The following is a 21,668-nucleotide window of genomic DNA, read 5'->3' on the forward strand; positions in this document are numbered from 1 at the left end:
TGTTTGACCCACAGACGAACACATTCTATGCTCAGCTATCCACTGGCACAATATTCGATACAAGTGCGAATAAGGACGGCCTCGAATTAATCAATCTTTCAATGAGGGCGCAATCTTTCAATCTGGACAACGGCGCTCGACCATCCAGCCTTAAGGCTGTCTCAGCTTGGCCGCATCCGCCAACTTCGGACCATACCACTATCTGTACCGAGGGCTTGCAGGTTGCTGCTAAGTTGAAGCAAGATAGCAAGCCGATTGCCTACACTGCACCCACCAAAGAGTTGGAGGATATGCGACAAACCCAAGTGAAGTCGATCCAGCAAATGGTCCAGCAGAAGAAACTACAGCTCGGCTTAAATTGGTTTCCGCCTACGATTCCCGTCTCTGCCGAGGAGACCCTTCACGCATCTTCGGCGGACTTACTGTCCAGGGAGCCGATACTGGAGACGAACAACTCCAGGATCTGGGATCAAATACACAAAGAGACCAGAGATACGGCTAAACTTGTTACAGTCCCAGGCATGAGTTCGAACATGATCTCTCGCCGCAGACGCGGATCTCGAAGCAGTTGCTGCACGGATTGGCAATATTATACTCCAGAGCATACGAATGCCCGGAATAAAGCCAAGCTGGGCGATAAGTGCAGAGATGAAGAAAACAGCCACCCTACCGGTTCCAGCGATGGCACCGAGAGACTGCATCCTAGTTTAGGTGGCAAGAAACTGAAGGGAAAGGCGAAAAGTCTGACGTCTATCAGACAGCTTGAGGTACTTTCACGAGATGATTCGAACAGAAGACAGATATCATTTGAAATGGACTTGGCAGATGGAACCGATGTCGACGTCAAGCATGGCGCACATGGCCATATATGCAGTGATGAAGAGGGGAGCGTTGATCGGGATGATATCCTTCGCTGAAGGAATGTAAGTCAGCATCCCGTGTATGGCTTGTTTTTTGGAGGATATGCATCATTGAGTATCGACACCACGACCGAAGGAGTCAAAACAGTCTTAGTATACCAAGTGTTGGCTGTCATAGAGCAATGGTTGATCCAGAATATGGTTGTAAAATGCATACTAGGATCGCCGGTTTAAAGCCACCCCCTGCAGTGCGGCTCAGGACGGCGGCTCCATATGAGTACGTACAAATATAGTGGAGACACCTGGAACACGCTCCACGACCTCGCAAACCAAACGCGCCCTGGTCAGCCTCAAGTTAACTTTCTGTCCCATGTTCTCCAGGGTCTTTGCAAGGTATCCGTCCCCCAAAACTTGCCTTACCCGACTTTATCGGATCTCCCTTTACTGCCACGGCCTCGGCACCAGTCAGACATTGTAATTCTTTGCCAAATTTTGGCAGCGCCATCACCGTCGCTCTAGCGCATTGAGCTCTGGCACCTTCGGCTTTGCGACGAAGACCTCCAACCCGGAAGTCCCTACCCATTCCAATCGAAACATTCGTCCTCCAGCAACCGCCACCATGGCCAAGGTCGCAACCGATTTCGAGAAGATTATCCAAGAAGGTAGGATCGATCTCTGCTGGATAGGGACCACAGCGTCGCCAACTCGGACCAGTCGCTAATCGAAGGGTTGTTGTCGGTTATAGGGCGAGAGAGAAAGAAGAATGAAGCGCTTGCACAGAAGATTTTCTCTAAGGATAGAAGGCAGAGCGCCCCGATCAAGGTCAAGCCTGGAGCGGGCCCGTCGCTGGCCAGCAGAGTTGGCGTGAAGAAGGTATGGATTTTCACCCCCGCGTGTGCAGCACCCCGAAGAGCTGCGCAGGCTGACGTCTCTGCGATCTAATAGCAGCGCACCGTGTCGCTTGGCCCCAAGGCCCTCCCTGCCGGCAATATCGATGGCGACTGGACCCATGACCTCCATGGAACTGTGAACGGTGGAAGAGGAAGAAACGGCGGCGGCAACTCTGGCGCTGGCGGCCTTGCGTCGCGCATCTCCGCTCCAGGAGGCAAGCCTGCTCCCGCTGCGACGAACAGACGAACCGATAGACGCACCGACCAGAGGGCAGCCAAGGTAGCCGCTGCGATCGAGCGTAGCGAGGCCATGGCCGACGTGCAGATGACTGCTGCCGCGCTCGCCATACCCACTGGACCTGCGGCGAAGAGGGGTCTGTCGATCCGCGGACTAGCAGGTCCCTTTGCCGTCATGGCGCAGAACTTTGCGCCGGGGACGACGGCTGCGGATATCGAGAGCGCGATGACGCCCGTCGGCGGGGAGATGCTGAGCTGCAGGATCATCAAGACGAGCCCGCTCATTGTAGCAGAGATGGTGTTCGCGACCAAGGAGGGAGGCGATGCTGTAATTGCTACGTTCAACAATCAGACGGTACGTGTCTCTTTGCCTCTGTCCCCTTGCTGGGGCCGGATGTGCTACTATTTGGATCATGGCTGACATTCGTGGTGTGGTAGGCCGACGGACGGATCATCAAGGTCTACCCCAAGCCGGGCGGCTACAAGGAGCCCGTTGGCCCCGCGGGCGCACCCACCGGGCCCGGATCCCGCGGCGCGAACAACCGCCCGACATCGGGAAATGTCATTGACGGCACCAACGGTTTTCCCGAGGTCATGGAGGAAGACAATGCCGGGCCGTCCAACAATGGCCTTTACAGCGACAGGCTCGTTGGTGGTAGCGGCGGTGGTGGTAACCGTAGAGGGCGCGGCTTCAACCGTGGCGCTGGACGACGATGAGGGAGTGACTAGAGAAAGAAATCACTTCGGAGACAAGACACGGAAGAAAAGAGAGAAAAAACAAATCGAGGGTTGCTTCTTCTAAGGCGTTAGTAGAGCGCGGGCGGAAAGGGTCGAATACCTGGCGACCCCATGTGTATGTGTTGGGTTTCTTCATGGCGATCAACCGGGCTTATTCTCTCTCGATTGTTTTCCGAGAGCGTATTTCCTTTTTTTCGAGGAAGTGAGGAAGAATATGTAATAGTAGATAAAAACAACTTCTTCTTCTTCTTCTCCCCCCCCAGGGGATGATTGTCATACATTTTTTTTCGGTCTACTTTGTTGCTGGCCGTGGCCGCAGGAGGGCGGCGAAGGCAGGGCGATAATGAACCAGACCAGAGCTGCGTGGTACACGAACGACAGAAAGGACTCTGTTTAACGACTATAATGTTACAAGATAGTTGGGGTATTGTGTAATGTGTGTGGCATGGGCGCTTGAAGCCGGGTCTATAGTACAAACGGCACGATATTCTACAAAATGGTACACCTCACCTCACCCCACCAGGGGAAAGCTAGAATTCCCACATCTTACCGTCGCGACGGTCCGTACCCTCTGTCGTTGATTCGGGCTGTTGCTTCTGCTGGTTCGGGTCGGTGAACTCGACCACGAAACGGTTCAGGCGGTTCCGCTTGTCTTTGAGCTGCTCGAGAGCCTCGGCACTGGCGAGCCTGTTCTCGTTGACGACCTTGTCGACGGCACCGATCATCTTGCGCGCGAGCTCAACGAGCTCCTCGAGGGATGCCGCGCGCTTCTTCGGCGTTGTCGAAGGGGCGGCGGATGACTTCTTGCCCGGTTTGACGGTCGCTTCCTTTACGGCAAGGAACGGCTCCCAGAGGTTGTTGACCGCGGCGGCCAGCTGCTCGCCATAGCCGGACTTCGCCGCCTCGACGTCGCCTGCCTTGGCCATCATGCGGAATTGGAAGTGGGAGAGCATTGCGACCTTGAGGTACATGTTGAGGTCCCGCACGTCGAGGGGCCCTGCCTCCCTCGAGGCGGCAGCGTGCGACGTTAACTTGTCGAGGACCATGGTCGCGTTGGCGAATGCATTCTTGTTCATATTATCGTTGATGCAAGCGGAGAGGGCGCGGCGGTACATGATGGGGAGGGTTTGATCGGGAGGCAACTGCTGCACGGCCTTGGCTGCGTCACGACTCGACCCGCTGCGTTCGTAGATGCGGATCAGCTGATGCCAGTTGTCAATGTCGGGCTTGACGCCGTAGTAGTGGACGAAGTGATCCCAGTACCTGACGCCCAGCTTGGTCTGTCTGCTGTCGCGGAGGACCGTGAGGACGAGGGAAAGGGTGTTGGACCGCGGCACGGCGTAGAAGACTTTGGGTAACGAGGGGACGGGCTTTCGTATTTCTGAGCCGGGCGCGGCGATGCCCTTCATCTTTTCGTTCATGCGAGATGCGTACTCCTTGTCTGCGTTGGAGCGGGCAAAGTCGCGGACGCTCATGGTCTCTTCCAGCAGGAGCATGATCTCGGACCTCTCCTTGTTGCCTCCGAGCAGCAGGACGCGGCCCATGGCGCACACTAGGTCCTCGTCGATGGCCAGGCTGCCCTTGCGCCAGTTCCGCATTATCTCTTCCCAGATGGCCTTGCACCGCTTAATCGTCGTCTGCGCCAGCTCGACGTGCTCCTGAAGGGATAGGCCCTTTCGCTTTTCCTCGGACTCGGCCTGTGCGCGAAGCGTGTTGATGATGGCCGTGTATGTGTATGCCGTAGTCCGGCGACCGGTCTTGGGATCGGCCGTGTCGGCGATGGCGAACATGGCCTCGAGGTCGCCTGCGCGGCCGCACACCTGGAGCACGGCATTGAGGTGGATCGAATTGGGCCGAACGCGCTGGTTCTCTTTGAGCATCGTGTTGTAGATACTGACGGCCCTGGCGACGGCGGCTTTGGGGTCGCGGGACTTGGCGCAGCCGTGGAAGATTATAGTATACGTCTGTTCGTTAGGGAGCTGGCCGCGCTTCTTCATGTCGTTGAGGAGCTTGACGGCGGCGTTGACACGCTTCTTCTCGCTGATCTGGTATTCGATGAGGTGGTTCCAGGCCACGACGACCTGCTTGGTCTTGCTGGCGCGCTGTACGAGGAGGAGGGCCTCGTCGAAGCGGTCCTTCCTGAGGGTTGCTTCGACATGCTTGGCGATCTTGTAGGGGTCGTCCATGTGCTCAAGGTGCTTGCCAACGGCCCAGTCCATCTTTTGCTTCCTCCTCTTTTCGGCCAGGTTTTGAGCATCGTTCACGTCTTCCGGGCTTTGCTGCGCGAGCTTCTCGTTCAAGAAGGCGGCGCCGGCGGCGGTTGTGTGGGAACGTTGGGGTTGGCGCACCGGAAGGCCATGTTGGAAGGCTGACAGCGAGAAAGATGCCTCTGAAAGAGAAGTCTTGCTGGAAATCGGCTGGAGCGCCCGCTTGAGGCAAGCCTTGCAGGACAACATCTTGAATACTTATCTGCGAATGTCGCAAAAAAGTTGGAAACTCCTGGACCCTCGAAACTGAGGCGACTTGGGAAATTTTGCGACGACCGGCCAAAGCTCCCTTATCTTATCGGACAGCTCAAGTAACGGACGGGTACGGGTACAAAGTACAGCGACCCGTCCTGCATGGTTTAGCGTGTCACGCAGTCTATTGACGTTGGTTGCGGGGCAGGCCCTCTTTCGCACCCACCCCACCCTTTTTGTGGAAAGCGGCCAATTGACCTGAGGCCAATTAAGCAAAAACGCGTCGCCAAACACGGGACGCGATTTCTTCGCGCGACACCCCTGTCTGCCTGCCAAATTATAGTGCATATGAAATCCGTACTTTGGCTATCCCGCCCACAACAGCCAGGCGTAATCCAACCTGAAGCCAATCCATACTGAGACGCTAATTCCACCAAAACAACCCGCGGGCGACATTGGTTTCTCTGTAACATGAATTAAAATCCTCCACGGGGCCTCTGGATTTCTTCTATTATACCCACCATTCACACCGAGTCTGTCCATCATGCCCAAGGTCGACAGGCGCTCAAAGCTGGCCGAGCTTCGGGCTCTCCGACAGGCCGGCAAGAAGGGCAATTACGAGGTCGACGAGGTCGACGAGCTGTACGAGGAGGTTGATGAGAATCAATACAAGAAGATCATTCGAGATCGGTTGGACCAGGATGACTTTGTCGTCGACGACAACGGCGAGGGATATGCCGACGACGGCCGAGAGGAGTGGGATCGTGCCCCTCAATACTACTCGGACAGCGAGGATGAGGTGGCAGTTCAAGGCAGAGGCCGGCCAAGCAAAGCATGTAAGCAAGAGTCATCACGCGCCGATTAATGGGCTCAATGGCTGACAATCAGCAGCAAAGAAGCAGCGCGAAGATGATGCAGCCAAGCGAGACGCCAACGACAGAGACATCAGCGAATACTTCACAAAGGGCACCTCCAAGGCACAGGCAAAACCCAAGGTTCGCGCGACACACTCGCATACTAGAATGAGGTCGAACTAACCCTAGGAATAGGTTGCCAAGACAAAAGAGGATGACGACTTCCTGGCCGATTTGCTGGGCGAGGTCGACGCCAACATCCCCGCCCCCGCTTCTCGATCAGCTAAGCGCAACCGATCTCCGGAACGACGACGAGCTCGTGTGCTCTCTCCCGCCCCCGAGGCCCGGCAGCGTCTTGTCAAACGAACGAAGACCGTAGACGATAGACAGTCATCCCCCAACATTGATACATTGCCCGATGATGGCTACCTGCCACCACTGGGCGACGACAGGGACGATAGTCCTATCCCAATCACTACAGATGACGTTCCTATGTCTGACCCAGCGCCATCATCGCCTGCCGCCAAGGTGGCCCAGCGCAAGGCTCAAATCAAGCAGGAAGCAAAGGAGGATGACGATGAGGATATGATGGAGGTTGCCCACACCGGTGCGGTTGCCGCTGCTAGCGTCAACATCGCGGGGTCAAGACCACCCAAAAAGCTTGTGAAGCCCGAGCCACTCACATCACCCTTAAATTCGTCCCCTGCCAAGGCCCCTGCTGCAGCAGTGGACTCGTCTGCGTGGAATTCCATTACCGACCAGCTCAACGTTGTCGCTAGCTCTGCTGCGGAGCCCAGAACTGTCGGCAAGATAGATTTCAAGGACGCTATCGAGGAAGATGGCAGTCTGAACATGTTTTGGACAGATTACACCGAGGTCAACGGCAGTCTCTGTCTTTTCGGCAAAGTCTTGAACAAGAAGACTGGGGTCTATGTCAGCTGCTTCGTCAAGGTTGACAATATCCTCCGCAAGCTGTTTTTCCTTCCCCGCCAAACGAAGTTCCAGGGCGGAGAAGACACTGGCGAGGAGGTGGAAATGAAGGACGTCTACTCCGAGGTTGACACCATCATGACCAAGATGAATGTCGACATGTACAAGATCAAGGCCTGCACCCGAAGATACGCATTCGAGATGCCAGGGATCCCTAAAGAGGCGAAGTACTTGAAGTGTCTTTACCCGTATACAAGTAAGTGATTTATCAAAACAGACGAAGTAGTTTATGTGGCTAATTCAGAGCAGAGACCTTGCTTGACGGATCAACCAATGGCGAGACATTTTCTCATGTTTTCGGCACAAATACCGCGCTGTTCGAACAGTTTGTTTTGTGGAAGAACATTATGGGTCCTTGCTGGCTGAAGATCACCGATGCCGATTTTGGTGCCCTGAAGAATGCCTCTCATTGCAAGCTCGAAGTGCTCGTCGAGCATCCTAACATGGTCTCCCCCCTGAGTGACTCTGACAACCTCGACGCCCCTCCCCTTACGTTGATGAGCGTCGCTTTACGAACCGTCTTCAATGCCAAAGCCAATAAGCAAGAGATCCTTGCAATCAGTGCTCGGATTTACGAGAAGACATCCCTGAGCGACACTACCCCTGCCGAGAAGCTGCCTTGCCGGACATTCACGCTCATTCGACCTTATGGGTCAGCATTTCCCCTTGGGTTTGAATCACTGGCAAAGGAGAGCAAGAGAGGCCTGATCAAAACTTTCCGTCAAGAGTCTGAGATTCTCATGTTCTTCCTTGCCCAGCTTGATGTCGTGGACCCGGATGTCATTCTTGGACACCAGTTAGAAGGCGTCGACTACAGCGTGCTTCTCAACCGCCTGCACGAGAAAAAGACCCACCAATGGTCCCGCCTTGGCCGACTCAAACGAACACAATGGCCGGCTTCTATGAACAAAGTCGGCGGTAATGTTTTTGCCGAGAGACAAATCATGTCTGGTCGCCTGCTTTGCGACCTCGCCAACGATGCTGGAAAATCTGCCATGTACAAGTGTCAGTCTTGGAGCTTGACGGAAATGTGCAGCCTCTATTTGCCTGGCGATAACATCCGCCAAGATATCGATAACGAAGCTGCACTCAAAACGTGGGCGACGCAATCCAAGACGGGCATGATGAACTACGTGACACATATGGAAACCGACACCTATTTTATCACTGCGCTGGCTTTGCAGGTCCAACTTCTTCCTCTGACCAAGGTCCTCACCAACCTTGCCGGCAACTCTTGGGCGAGAACTCTCACCGGTACCCGTGCAGAGCGGAACGAGTACATTCTACTCCACGAGTTCCATCGCAACAAGTACATCTGCCCGGACAAGCAAACTTTCAGAGGCAGAATGGCCCAGGAAGAGAACCAAGAGGACGAAGGTGAAGGCAAAAAGAAGGACAAGTACAAGGGAGGTCTTGTCTTTGAGCCTGAGAAGGGTCTGTATGACAAGTTTGTTCTTGTCATGGACTTCAACTCCCTGTATCCGTCCATCATCCAGGAGTTCAACATCTGCTTCACGACCGTGGACAGATCAGCCATGGTAAGTTCTACTCCCTGCCACACCTTGGATCCATCCATATGCTAACTCATGTCATAGGAGGAAGACGGCGATGCTGTGCCTGAGGTCCCTAAGGAACAAGACCAAGGCATCCTGCCCAGACTCATTGCCACGCTTGTCAGCCGAAGAAGGCAAGTAAAGGCTTTGATGAAGGACAGAAATGCCACCCCAGAACAGCTGGCCACATGGGAGATCAAGCAGCTTGCGTTGAAGCTTACTGCCAACTCCATGTACGGATGTTTGGGCTACACTAAGTCCCGCTTCTACGCCCGCCCCCTTGCCGTCTTGACCACATACAAGGGTCGTGAAATTCTGCGCAGCACCAAGGAGCTCGCCGAGAGCAAGGCCCTCCAGGTCATTTATGGAGACACTGACTCCGTTATGATCAACGCCAATGTCGAGAATGTCGCCGATGCCTTCAAGGTCGGCCACGAGTTCAAGAAGGCCGTCAACGAGCGATACAGACTTCTCGAAATCGACATTGACAACGTCTTCCGCCGCATCCTGCTACAGGCCAAGAAGAAGTACGCCGCTATCAACTTGGTTGAGAAGGACGGCAATTTCATCGAGAAGATGGAAGTCAAGGGTCTAGATATGAAGCGTCGCGAGTACTGCGGCCTGTCCAAGGAAATCTCTAGCAGGATTCTTAACGACATTCTTTCCGGCGACGAAACCGAGGTCTCCATTGCCCGTATCCACGAGTATCTCAGAGAGATCTCCGGGAAGATGCGAGAGCAGGCGATTCCTGTGCAAAAGTACATCATTTTTACACAGCTCGGCAAAGGCCCAACGGAATATCCCAACGCAGACTCGATGCCCCAGGTTCAGGTCGCTCTGAGGGAGATTGCCCGAGGCAAGACGGTCCGCCGTGGCGACGTCATTTCCTACATCATCACTGGCGATCCTCAGAGCTCCGACCCTGCTCCGAAGAGGGCGTATGCTCCTCCAGACGTCATGATGGCCGACTCCGGACTCTCACCGGACGTCGAATGGTATATCAGCAAGCAAATCTTCCCCCCAGTCGAGCGTCTATGCGCGAACATCGTCGGAACATCGAGTTCTCAGCTCGCGGAGTGCCTCGGTCTAGATATTCGCAAGTACAAGTCGGTCCAGGACCAGCAGCATGGCGGCTCTAACGACATGGAGATCCATCCCTTGGAGTCTCAAATTCCCGACGACGTACGCTTCGCCGAGTGCGCTCGACTCTCACTTCGTTGCCGCTCGTGCAAGGCTTCTTCGGTGTTCGAGGGGCTGCTGGCTCAGCCCGACCGTGTCTCTGCATCAGGTGTGCTGTGCGGCTCCTGTGGTGCAACCTTCTCTACCCTCTCCATCGTGGCTCAGCTCGAGCATGCTCTCCGCACCCAGACGGCGCGTTACTACGAGGGCTGGTTGGTATGCGACGATTCCGCCTGTGGCATGCGCACCCGGCAGATGAACGTCTATGGCACCCGCTGCCCAGGCCCCAAGGGCCTTGCTCGGGATTGCCTTGGCCGGATGCGCTACGAATACACCGAGAAGGCCATCTACAACCAGCTAGTGTACTTCTCCAGCCTGTGGGACGTCGAAAAGGCAAAGACCAAGGCCTCGGCCGATAACGCCAATGACCTATCGCGTGAGAATAAGGACAAGATCCTGGCGATGGCGGAACACAACCGTATCCGCTTCGACACGATTAAGGGTGTAGTGGGCAAGTACCTTGACAAGTGTGGTAGGCAATGGGTCGCAATGGATACACTGTTTGCGAAGCTGGGTTTCAACAAGCCCCTTATTGCTGCGGCGTAGGCAGATTTCCAGGTGCGCATGGTATGATGATGATTGAGATATGGGCCTGGGCATGGACGATGCTTTTTTTAGGGGGGGGGAGGGGGGCAGGGCCACGGGCCTCACTCGCCCTTGAGTTTATATAGGGCTTGGTCGGGTACGTTTTGGCGTGAAATGAGGGCCTTTTCTTCAAGGTCTTTGGAGTTGATGAGCTTGGAGTTTGGTTGAGATTGGGAAGCCGGGGCGACAGACGGCCTTTTGCCGACAGAAAGCCGTTTGGCAAACATGTAGTAATATCCTGGGAAGCAAGACTAATTCCAAACATGCACCTGCTACCTTTCCGCTGGCGCCGGTGACCCCTTCCATCACGTCCCATAGAGAACCTCCAACTGTTGCAATTGCCCTTCAGGGCTGCTCCTCCCTTCATTTCAAAGTGGTTGGTAGGCCAACACGGTGGATGAGCTCCGCAGGGATGCATCAGGGTTAGCAGGGGGTGTATCTGACGAACTTGAGGCCATCTACAAGGGGATGGGAGGGGGGGAAGGAAAGCCCTCATGCACGATACCGTTTTGGTCATACACACACAAGCACACGAGCACACGAGCATACAGGGCAGTTGCAAATATCATCAATGAAATCGTTTGAGGACACAAGAAAAATTGTGAACTATGTAGTCTTTTGTGTGCTGGTCCCACTGGCCGGCTCGTGCCGAATTAAATGTACAAGTCAGAGAAGCATTAAGTCCTCCGCCCGGCCGATTAACCCCGCCATCGTGCCAGTCGAATCCCCCAAACCAGAACCAAGCCGCTGTTGGCGACCAGTGGCATGATGCAGATCTGAGCTTCAACTGGGAACCTCTCTTCTGCATTGATGAGACGTTAAACCAGACCGTTCCCTCCCATAACCGGGGGGACTTCCATTCCGCAGTGTTCCTTGCGGACCATGCCAAGTGTGTGATGTGAGAGACCAAGCCAATGACCAAGCCAATGCCAAAGGAAAAAGACGAAAATCCTCTTCTGAACAAATCCCAGAATTCCCCTTTTTTGCATAACAGGATCACGACCTGGCTGAAGCTCCTTCGTATGCTTTTTTGAAGTGTTCCCCCGTATCCGCCATAAAGAGCAAGCACGCAGCCTGATTGTGCGCATGAGCTCTCCATTGCTGGATGGACTCTCCCAAGGTCGTCTCTTCTTTCGTGCTTCTGGCCTTTGCATTCAACCATTTCCTGTCCTCCCCATCCCCCCAACGTAGCCAGGCACGTAAAAGATGACCCATAAAGCGTCGTGAACTCGTATTAGAAAGGAATAAAACACAGTGTGAGAGCGCATCGAGGATGCGATCGGGTGGGTGAAGAGAGCCGGATGTGAAAGAGACATCCGGGGTCCGAAATTGGAAAACCTCTCTTCCTAGTGAGAGGTCATCTCAGTGTGAATCGTCTATGTCGGTATTCTTCTCGAGGTATCATGGTCCGCAGCAAATATCAGGGTAACTTTTGAAACACGAACTGTGAAAAACCCTTTGTGTAAATGCACCAAACAGCCCCCGCCCCGTCTATTTGCTAAAATGCAATGACTTGTTGGAAAAGGAAAAGCTCAGCTTCTCTCCTCATTTGGCTTCACCGGCAGCAGCACTGTCGGGAACAGCCTTGGACAGCGCAGGCGACGCAGCAGTCGAGGGAGGTGAGGCTGGGGTTTCGTTGTCCAGGTTGGCGAGCGCGCTATGGGTGTGTTAGTGGCAGTTGCATACGAAAAGGGTCAGAATAGGAGACAACATACCTGAAGGCGTTGTGGTGTTGAGTGGTGGGTGGCGTTCCCGTGCGGGATGAAGCACCGGAATCCTCACCAGGTCGGCCCAGGGAGCCGCCAGGGCCCAATCTGCGACCACTGTTGCTGCGCGAAGCAAACATGGAAGTAGGGCCAAGGGAAATGTTGCCGCTGGCAGCTCTGTTGGTAGAGCCCTTCAGGCGGCGCAAGTCGTCCATGCCGACCTGGTTGGATTGGGCCTGCATGTAGCCTGACGAGAAGTTGCGCGAGTCGCCACGGCCCATGTTGGGACGGCCACCGGGACCACCACGGTGGCTGCCACCGCGCTGGTTCTCCTGCGCCTTCGCCAGAGCAGCTGCCTCAGCCTGTGTCATTGTTAGCTCGCGGTCTCGGTTAGGGGAAGTTCAAGATTAGCATACCTCTGCGCGGATCTCATCAAGGGTCTTGGGTCCCTTGTTGGCCTCCTTTGAAGCCCAGCCAGACTTCCGGAGGTCGATGACGTCCAGAAGCATGAACTTCAATCTGCTAGCAAGCTCGGGCATGTCCATCATATGCTGGATACGGTCGAAATAGACGTTCATCAATGCCTTACCCTTGTCAGAAGCGTCTAGGTTGCTACCGATGGTTCTCAGCAGCTTGGACAGAGACTCTATCTCAGCCTCATCGGGGACGCCCTCATAGTCAACAAGCTTGCGGACACACTCGTGCATAATGCGCTCCGTGAGCATGCCGAGCTTGTACAGCTCACCGATGAACTGAACGAGACCAAGACCACGACGCTTGGCAGCAGCTGCAATGTAGTACTCGTCGGAAAGCATGGTAGCCTCTGTCGACTGGGGCTTGCCTTCGTCTTCCTCCGGCTTGTTAGGCAGGTTGACCTTCCAGCCACGTTCGAATTCTTCCTGGCAACGGTTGAGGAGGTACTTGCGGAACAAGGCACCTCCGCTGACAACGACGCCGTTCTTGTCCTTGATGTTCTCATCACGGATCTCGGGGCTCATGGTGTCAAGCATACGCTTGCAGAACTTGGCATACATGGAAGCCCAGTGAGCTTCATCGGTAGCCTTCTCAAAGGTAAGCTGGATGACCTGGCGAAGAGTGCGGCCGTCGGACTCGTCCTTGGACTGGCCGGCAATGGCAAGAATCTGGTCGGCAATCTTGTCGAATTTCTCCGGGGTCATCTTGTTGAGAGCAGCCTTGACCTTGCGCTGGACCATTTCGGGATCCATGTGGTCGCTGGCAGGTGCAGCCTGAGCGCTGCTCTTGCCAAGGCTGGTCGGCTTCCAGCCTGTGGCGGAAACCGTGATAGGCTTGAGATCCATACCCGCGGTAAGGGGCATGGTCTTGGCCGCCTGTGCCTCCTTGGCGTTGTAGTCATTTCGTCTGCTGCCGCCGCCGCCTCGGGCAGAGCGGGTCCTGGGAGAGTTAGGTCCCATGTTAGAGGAAGAGGGGGTTCTGGACATTTGCGAGCCAACGGGGAACGAAGAACGGAAAGTGCCCATGCCGCCGACAGGACCGCCTGAGCCCATGGCAGCGTTGGAAAGGGCAAAACGCTCGGCAGATGTCGTGCCTCGGACATTCTGGTTGGCCGGGCCCCGGAAACTGCCCATGGGGTTCGCTGCAACAGCGCCACGCTGCGAGCCTCCACGGCTGGAACCGGCGCGAGGAGTAGCCGCGGAGCGGGAGCCGTCATTGTCGCCAATGAGCGACTTGACCTGCTGGTGGAACTCGGTGGAAGGTTGCTCGGTGAACACCTTCTGGAACTGCAGCAAGAACTGAGCATCGTACTTGAAAGTCTTTCCCTTCTTGGCAACCGCAGCGTTCAAAGCCGGGTTAGGAGAGCTGATGCCAGCGGGGTAGAGATCTTGGTTCATAACGGTCAAGAAGCGAGCAGACTTCAGAGATTGAAGAGCAGCACTAGGCTGAGGCGGCTCAACAGGCTTGGTGTTGAGGGGAGCCAGGTTGAGCGGCGAAGGCTTGGGGCCGCGCTTCTCGGTGGGAGTGGCTCTGGGGGCGGAAGCCTCGGTAGGAGTAGATGCCTTGGAGTCGCCGATGCTGAGGTTGGAAAGCTTGTCGGCAACATCGCCAACCTTTGCGGGCTCGCTGTCGGCCGCATCTCCAGACTTGCTCTTCGACAGCAAGTCGGCAACCGAGGGGGCAGAACCTCCTTGAGCACGCTTTCTCTCCCTCTCCTCTTCAAGACGCTCCATCTCGCGTTCGGCCTCACGGAGCTTGCGGTCCGCCTCAGCGGCATTGGTAGCCTTGTTAGCCTCGTCGGCCTTCTTCTGAGCCTCCTTCTCGGCAGCCTTCTTGGCGTTGTATTCCGCGGCGGCCTTCTCACGGCGAGCGTCTTCCTCCTCCATCTCGCGGATCATCCGCTCAACTTCGTCTTCCTCGTCGGCAGCGGGCTCGGCAGCCTTCTCAGCCTCCGCCTTGGCCTTTGCCTCGGCCTCGGCCTCGGCTTGGGCCTTGGCCTTCTCCTCCTCGGCAGCCTTGCGCTTGGCCTCGGCCTCTTCCTCGGCCTTGCGAGCCTCTTCCTTCGCCTTCTCATCGGCATCAGCCTTCGCCTTGGCCTCAGCAGCCTTGGCCTCAGCAGCCTTCTGCTCAGCAGCCTTCTGCTCGGCGGCCTTCGCCTCAGCAGCCTTCTCCTCGGCGGCCTTAGCCTCGGCAGCCTTCTTCTCTTCCTCAACGGCCTTGGCCTTGGCATCAGCCTCTTCCTTGGCCTTGTCTTCGCCGCCCTTGGCCTGTTGGATCTTGGCTCTCAACTCATCCTGGATCTCTTGGCGAGTCTTGGGGGTAGCCTGACTGTCGTTGCGGACGTGGGACGGCGTCGCCGACTTGGGGGGGGGAGTGGGGGTAGATGTCACAATCGGAGGAGTCTTGGACTGCTGAATGCTGGGAGCGGGCGAGGAAGGAGTCTTGATGCTCTTGAAGTCGACCGCCTCACCGGCAGCATTCTTGATCACAATGGCGGCGCTCTTCTTCGGGCGAACAAAGGTGCCAGATGATGCCACGATGGGGGTCTTGACTTGAGCATTCTGGGGCTGGGGTGTGCCAGAGACAACGACAGGCTGGCTCGGTTGCCCAGTGCTGGAGGAGGGCCTCTCAGAGTGCGAAGATGTACGCGACATGGCAGTCGGTGCAGGCTGGTGGTAAGGGGGGGGCACAAAACCGGGCTGGAACGCCGGGGGGCCTCCGGGAGGAGAGGGCATATATCCCATCTGGTTATAGTAGATGGGTCGGCCGAATTGGTCGTACTGAGTCGGTTGGGGAGGGTAACCGTACTGCTGCTTTGTGTGTGTTAGCATTCTCTTAAAATTGCCGCTTTCAGGGGAAAGATCAATAGGAGGAATGGGGGGACGAGGAAGACAAGAGCCAGTTGACGACAAATGAGGCTGGTCAGTGAAGCTGGCTTCACCCAACCCTGGATAGTAAGCTCTGTTGCCCGAAAGAGGCTTGCCAGAGCCGGCCATCCAAAGCTGCTCTCCGCCCTTGCTATGGCGCCGAGGCCTGTTGACGTCAAAAGGCATCTCATGTGAAGTATCTGTATGCCACTGTTTGTGATTGGAGGACTTCTCCCAGTCACGACGTTGACTCTTCTTCTTGCTCTTGAAAGACGGAACGAAAGTATTTTGAAAGGAAGGGGGATGTACTTGTGGCTGCGCCATGTTCGGCGGCGGGTAGTGGTACTGAGGAGGAGTAGCCATGGGCATCGGGTGCATCTGCGCCGGAGGCATATTCGGGGTACCCGGCTGTGACTGGGCCAGGGCAGGGCTTCGGGTCGGCTGAGGTGAGTTGGGGTAGGGTTGCATCGGTCTTCCGGGGTGGAAGGCGGGCGGCATGCTACCACGTCCTTGACCGTTGCGGTATTGCTGGTTCGGCGGAAATCCCATGTTGGCATTGTAGGGGGGCTGATGAGGGTTGAATCCACGACCACGACCACCCTGGGGCTGGAAGCCTTGTCGGTTGGGGCCTTGGTTAGAACCAGCGGGTCCGCCCACATCACTATGCTGGGAAACACCAGACTCCCTTCGGATGTGCGAGCCAGGCTGCGCCGGCAGAGCGGCCTGAGTCTGAGGAGTAGAGCCTTGTCTCATGTGGCGCTGGTGAGAGTAAAATGTTAGTGAGCGGAAACACGAGTGCGACGTCCCGTCGGGGCAGGTAGGGTAGTAACTTACATCGCCATCGCTTCCGAGACTGCCAAACGTCATTGCGTTGGACGGAGCCATGCCCGAGGGGGGACGACCACCGCTGGCAGAGGGCTGAGGGATAGGAGAGGGGGAGTGTGCAGGAGAAGGCACCCGCTGGTTGGATCCGGGGATGGGGATAGGGGCGGCCGTGGCCTGAGCAGTGCTGTGCGCGACAGCAGGAGAGTTGTAGCCGAACTGAATGCCGGGCTTGGAACCACCGACAGGGCCGCCGTTGGGAGCGAAGCTGTTGGGTCCGTTGGCGCTAAGAGTAACGGAGCTCTTGCGGGCGTGATCGGGCGCGTTTCCGTTCATGTTCGAGGAGCCGTGGGCGACTGCTGGGGCAGCAGGCACAGCAGGAGTGATGGGAGGACGTCCATTTACTGGTGACGGTGCAGACGGCTTAGCATTTTGCGCAGAGGAGCCAGCGACCACCACAGGTGGGTTGGATCCCGTCGCAATCAGCGGCGTGGAGGCTTGCTTCTTGTTCGCACCGGCAGCGGACGCATATGAAGGAGCCGAAGTCGCAGCAGAGGAGTTGGGCGCCGGGTTGGACTGGGGGCTGGCAGTCGAAGTCATATGTGGAATCTCGTCGTTGCGCGTATCGGAAAAGAGTTGCGTTTAATGAAGAACCGTTTCGGAACAGAGGTAACGTCGGCGTCGGGGGACGATGTACGTGGTTGCTGAAATAGTCGACGAAGTGGTCGAAATGAGGCAACTGACACGATCGCTCGGATACCGAATCACAGATTCGACTTGGGGGGGATCTGATGAATCGCAGAAATTCAAAAGTGAATGACTGTTTCTCAAGAACTCGAGAAGGAGAGAGATAAAAAAATCCTCGTTATGAATGAATCGAATCCGGAGGGGGAAGAATCGATTCGGTCCAAGGGGGGTGGAGGAGATTTTTTTTTGTTGTTGTTGCGGAGGAAGTGTTCGTAGATTCCTTGACGGAAGGAACGAAATCTCGCCAGGTGCGATGGGGTGGAGAGGAGGGGGGAACAAGGTCTGTCGGCCTTCGCAGCGGTCTTGGAAGAAACCAAATAAAGGTGTCCTTTGACCGGCGGGAATTACGAAGAGGAGGAGTTGTCTTCTGAAGGGAAAGTACAGAAGAAACTGTGATGGAGAAAGGGTCTCTCTGGTGAGGAAATTATCCACCTGGACCAGTTTCGGTGTTTGTGGTGAGGAAGATTTGGAAGAGGAGCAGCCAAAAAAATTTTGGGCGAGGAGATATTATGGCGTGGACCTGGGACTGAGGTGGGAGGGAAGGACCCAGGAAAGGTACGTTGCCGAAAGTACCTCGTCCTAAAGCCCGCGCGGCGCGCACACCCACAACCAGCTGGAGATACACCAGTACCTACCTACCCTACGGATGCCACTACTACGTATTTCTCTGTATCCGTACACTGACCTCAGATACGGTCCAGCCCACACACACCTCACACCCAGCCAGCCAGCAAGCCAGCCAGTGCCCTGTTCTCCTCCTTTAACACCGGAGACAGGGGAGACACGACACTGTGCTCCCCAGCCCCCATTCACCAGGCCTCTGAGGGCACTATGGCACCCATTCACTGGGCTACCCCAAGGCCCCAACCCATTGCTTTTTAGCGGCACGACAGTGCGTCGCTGGCTATCTCGCTCGCTTATCAGCACGGTATCTGACCCGCATTAACTACGCACAACTGACAGTGTGAACTTGTAAAAAGCGAATAATCCGTACCCCAAGGGTTCCGTCCCTTTCTTTCTCTGCGAGGAGGCAATGAATTATTCATCACTTTACCCTCATCAGTCAGTCGGCCATGGTTAGGCACCTCACCCCGGGACCACAACCAGTGAACAACAACAAAACCATGCGGCTTTGCACCCGTAGGTCTAAGCCTGCCCATGGCTTGTATTAATGAGCCGGCTCACTCGCTGTCTTTGTGTGTCGGTTTTGTAGGCCAAGGCAACTGCAATTTATTCTCGGGTCAGGCACTCAGCCTCCTACTACCATCGTTGTCTCCTACCTTTATGCATCTGGGACAACCGAGACACACAAAGATGACCTACGTATACATAGCATAGTACAAGCGCCCGGAATATCTCTTGCCCTGGGCTCCCGTCCTACCTGACAAAGTGGCCCGGTACCTAGGACTGAAAGCCCCTCAAGGTACGGACGGCAATGTTCCCCAAGAACAGACAGACAGGCAGGCAGACAGCAGCGCATTTGTAGCTTTAGCCAAGCAGATACCAACATCTCTCCTTGCACCAAAGACAATGCTGACATGATAATCGCGGGCCTGTCAGTGGAAGAGTCGAGGGCATGCGATGCCCCCCCCCCATACGCTGGGTGCCGGGTCAGATTACTTGCATGCCTTTCCCCAAGTTTTGGTTCTACCTGGACCAGACTGCCTTAGCTTGGGGTACATTGAGATACACTGATACAGAGCACGCAGAGCACGCACCACGTTTTGATTCCAGGTTATTTCCTCAGGTTGTCCTCGCTCTCAGGCTGGATACGACGCGGATGGTAGTTCCAGCCCAAGGTAGCAGATGTGGTTATTAATGGGACTGGGGAGGGAGGGAGGGGGTTACACCCTTGCTCTTTTCCCATCTGCGCAACAAACTCAAGGACCCTTTTTTTTTCGAACGATTTTTTTTCCCGCCTCTATCAGCGTTTTCGACTCAGATTCCACCTTGGCCCCAAGGTTCCCAGGGTTGGTGGGTTTTTGTTGTGAAACTCCGGTATTCGGTACCTCACCGCGGGTGGCTTGGGTGTCTTCGGCAGGCCGGCAGGCTGTGTACAAATGCCAATTCCCAGGTCAACCGGTGGGGTCACCTTTGTTAACCTTACGCACCCTCGGGGTCGAGAGTTCTTCCATGACAAGCTGGCAAGCGCAACAGATACCGACTGGAGAGGAATATCAGATGACCAGGTGCAGACACCGAGATGCTAGACTGCCCAACAAGCAAGGACCCTTGCGGAAATGGCTCTTCGTCTCTTCCTTTGCCCTATCCGCGATTCATCCCGAGGCAAAGTTGGGTTTTGCGCTGCAAACTGCCTCACCCTCTAGAAGGGGGACCCGGGACCAGGAAAGGCGTTCCGTTTGTTTGCTGCTGCTGGGGGTTTCCCATCCCCAAACTCGCACCGTCGCTGAATTCCGGTTGCGAATGTATTACGCAGGCTCTGTGCCGAGACTGACAAATGTACATTACATTGCATTGCTGCGCCCATTGCACCGCAACATGTTACTCGGGCGCCTGTCTCACGCCACTTATCCTTTCCTATCTGTTCAGGAGGCAACGAGTTTTTGTTCTTCAGTAGGGCTCCACGGCGCGACCGCGTAGTGAGTGGCCCGGAAACCCGTAGCGAGCGAGCCTGGGCGAGAGGGAAGAAATTTTTTTAATTGATTTTGGAACGTCTGGTTTCAAACACTTGCCCTGGACACCCGACAAGGAGCAAGAAGAGGCGACCAAGGTTGGACAAGGGCGCCCCAAACACCCCTACCCTGCCCTGCCCGAGCTCACACCCCTGCAGTTGCCCGGCGTCAGGGAGAGGGCTGACATGTGCCTTTTGCCATCTATTGTCCCTTCCCCCAAAAAAGGAAAAAAGTTATAAAAAAGTTTTATCCCAAATTGGTGACAAGTTATCCGTACAACGAGTTATCAAGACTCAATGCCCGTCTTTGCCCAATTCAGATGGCCGGGGTTTTTTTGCGTGTCATTTTAAACAGCTTCCTTTTGTGCTTGTTTCCTTGTCTCATTGTCTCCGATCTTTGAGAGAAAGGAATCTTATGGCTTGACATGCTGGTTAGCAACGGAAGAGTATATGGGGGAGGGTACGGGGGGGGGGGGGGGCAAACGCCCTTGTGGCCCTCCTCCTCTGCCTGATGTAATCTCAAACTCGACTCAATTCAACTTTTATCTGAGGCTAGGGGAGGGGCCCAGCTCGGCGGATGCGTGCCCGCCCGCCTTAGTGGCACTGGCTGGCACTTCTCCCCGACCACCACCATCCCAAGGCGGGCTCAAAACGTAGTGTTCAGGTCACTATTCGTGCGAACGGGTACGATATTGGGCCACGAAAATTTAGAGTTGCCACCGCGAATCAGTTGCGGACAGCCCAAATGCTACTTGGAGAGGCGGAACGAGGCGGACGTCCCCCGAAGGCCAAGCCAGGTACTCACTCTCTGTCACCTCAAGTCGCCCAGCAGCGTCGCCTCGGCATCTTAACTCCGACTGATGAACACGTTGCAGTCATTGTGAATAGGCTGCTGGATATTACTCACAGGAAGAGTGAGCTCACTTGGCGAGAACTCAGCATGTACACGTAGGAGCTCTGGCGAGGCCACCGGCACTGTCCTCGCCACCTGTCTTCACCACCACATCTTACATAGTAGACCGTCCTCCTATGAGTCGACCGCATCTTGACCGGTGTGGGAACCCCAAAGAAACCGCCCATGACTCCACCCCCGAATCGGCATCGTTTTCCCATCAATCCCCATCGCACGTGTCGACGCGCAGGAAGCCATGGGCAAATGAGAAGGGGAAAGGAGACTTGAGATGGTAATTCCGGGACGCGTGCATGCTCTAAGGTGCGCCGTGTGCCCATTTCCGGTCTCGATGCCCCGTCTTGCGTGGGATCTGCCATTTCCCTACCGGGCCCCATCACAGGACAAGGCCCTATAACCCTGGTTTGCCGGCATGGAAAGAACAGACGACACAGACCAACCCGAAAGAAATAAAACACGCTAATAGTTCTCGTCACCGGGGAAGGGGAGCTGTTCGTTAACAATGTGATTAACAATGTGAGGTGAGGATCGAGGTGAGGCAACCGTCGTTAATTGATTGCATGGCGTGGCGTGGCGCGACATGGGCGCGCTGTTTGCCCCGTCGCGTCGCATTCATTTGGATGAGCTTCGACGTTAGATGGAGGATGAGAGTCATCCATCCACCGTCTGGCGTCTTGTGAGCCATCCCATGTCCTCCCTCGTCTCCTCTTATTGTTTACCTGAGCACCGAATCTCTCCAAGAAAACAAGCTTGGTGGCACCCCTCGGCTCGCCTCTTCATTATTTGGTACAGGCCCAAATGCTGAGGAACTTGACCAATAAGTGTCAACACGCGCGCTTCAAGACGCGTCGCCGCTAAAATAAAAAAAGCAGTTGGCCCCGAACAAACGGCCTTGGGCAGACCATAAACCCCCAGGCACCAGATAGAAGAAAGGAGGTGCCGCCATGGCCAGTCAGCTAATTACAAAACCTAAGATGAACGTGGGCAAGCTCCGTGTGGGTGAGACACACAGAGAAAGAGAGAGATGAGGCACTCGGATGTATGTCGTGTGTCCAATGTCCAATTACAGGTGCTGCCCTCTCTCTTACTCTCTCCCCTCTCCCCC

At 55.6% G+C, this 21,668-nt stretch overlaps 4 protein-coding genes across 4 annotated transcripts; 2 read left to right on the forward strand and 2 right to left on the reverse strand.

Moving 5' to 3' along the window:
* Positions 1 to 1,479: 1,479 nt before the first annotated feature.
* On the forward strand, positions 1,480 to 2,704 carry EsH8_IV_000610 (RNA recognition motif domain-containing protein; the record flags this gene model as incomplete). The annotated part of the gene is made up of 4 exons (XM_083265500.1): positions 1,480 to 1,522; positions 1,606 to 1,733; positions 1,806 to 2,342; positions 2,426 to 2,704. 4 exons carry the CDS (start codon positions 1,480 to 1,482, stop codon positions 2,702 to 2,704), a joined length of 987 nt encoding a protein of 328 aa, XP_083124395.1.
* Positions 2,705 to 3,255: 551 nt separating this feature from the next.
* Positions 3,256 to 5,181, reverse strand: EsH8_IV_000611 (pentatricopeptide repeat-containing protein; the record flags this gene model as incomplete). Its single annotated transcript, XM_083265501.1, has 1 exon — positions 3,256 to 5,181. The coding sequence occupies one exon, from the start codon at positions 5,179 to 5,181 to the stop codon at positions 3,256 to 3,258; it is 1,926 nt and encodes a 641-aa protein (XP_083124396.1).
* Positions 5,182 to 5,728: 547 nt separating this feature from the next.
* EsH8_IV_000612 (DNA-directed DNA polymerase alpha catalytic subunit POL1) lies at positions 5,729 to 10,366 on the forward strand (the record flags this gene model as incomplete). The annotated part of the gene is made up of 5 exons (XM_083265502.1): positions 5,729 to 6,020; positions 6,076 to 6,179; positions 6,234 to 7,224; positions 7,278 to 8,566; positions 8,624 to 10,366. The coding sequence occupies 5 exons, from the start codon at positions 5,729 to 5,731 to the stop codon at positions 10,364 to 10,366; spliced, it is 4,419 nt and encodes a 1,472-aa protein (XP_083124397.1).
* A 1,584-nt stretch (positions 10,367 to 11,950) lies between these two features.
* EsH8_IV_000613 (uncharacterized protein) lies at positions 11,951 to 16,874 on the reverse strand (the record flags this gene model as incomplete). The annotated part of the gene is made up of 5 exons (XM_083265503.1): positions 11,951 to 12,062; positions 12,121 to 12,473; positions 12,528 to 15,398; positions 15,762 to 16,211; positions 16,287 to 16,874. The coding sequence occupies 5 exons, from the start codon at positions 16,872 to 16,874 to the stop codon at positions 11,951 to 11,953; spliced, it is 4,374 nt and encodes a 1,457-aa protein (XP_083124398.1).
* Between the last annotated feature and the right edge of the window lie 4,794 nt (positions 16,875 to 21,668).

Source organism: Colletotrichum jinshuiense, chromosome 4, assembly GCF_051148585.1.
Source record: "Colletotrichum jinshuiense chromosome 4, complete sequence".
NCBI lineage: Eukaryota > Fungi > Ascomycota > Sordariomycetes > Glomerellales > Glomerellaceae > Colletotrichum > Colletotrichum jinshuiense.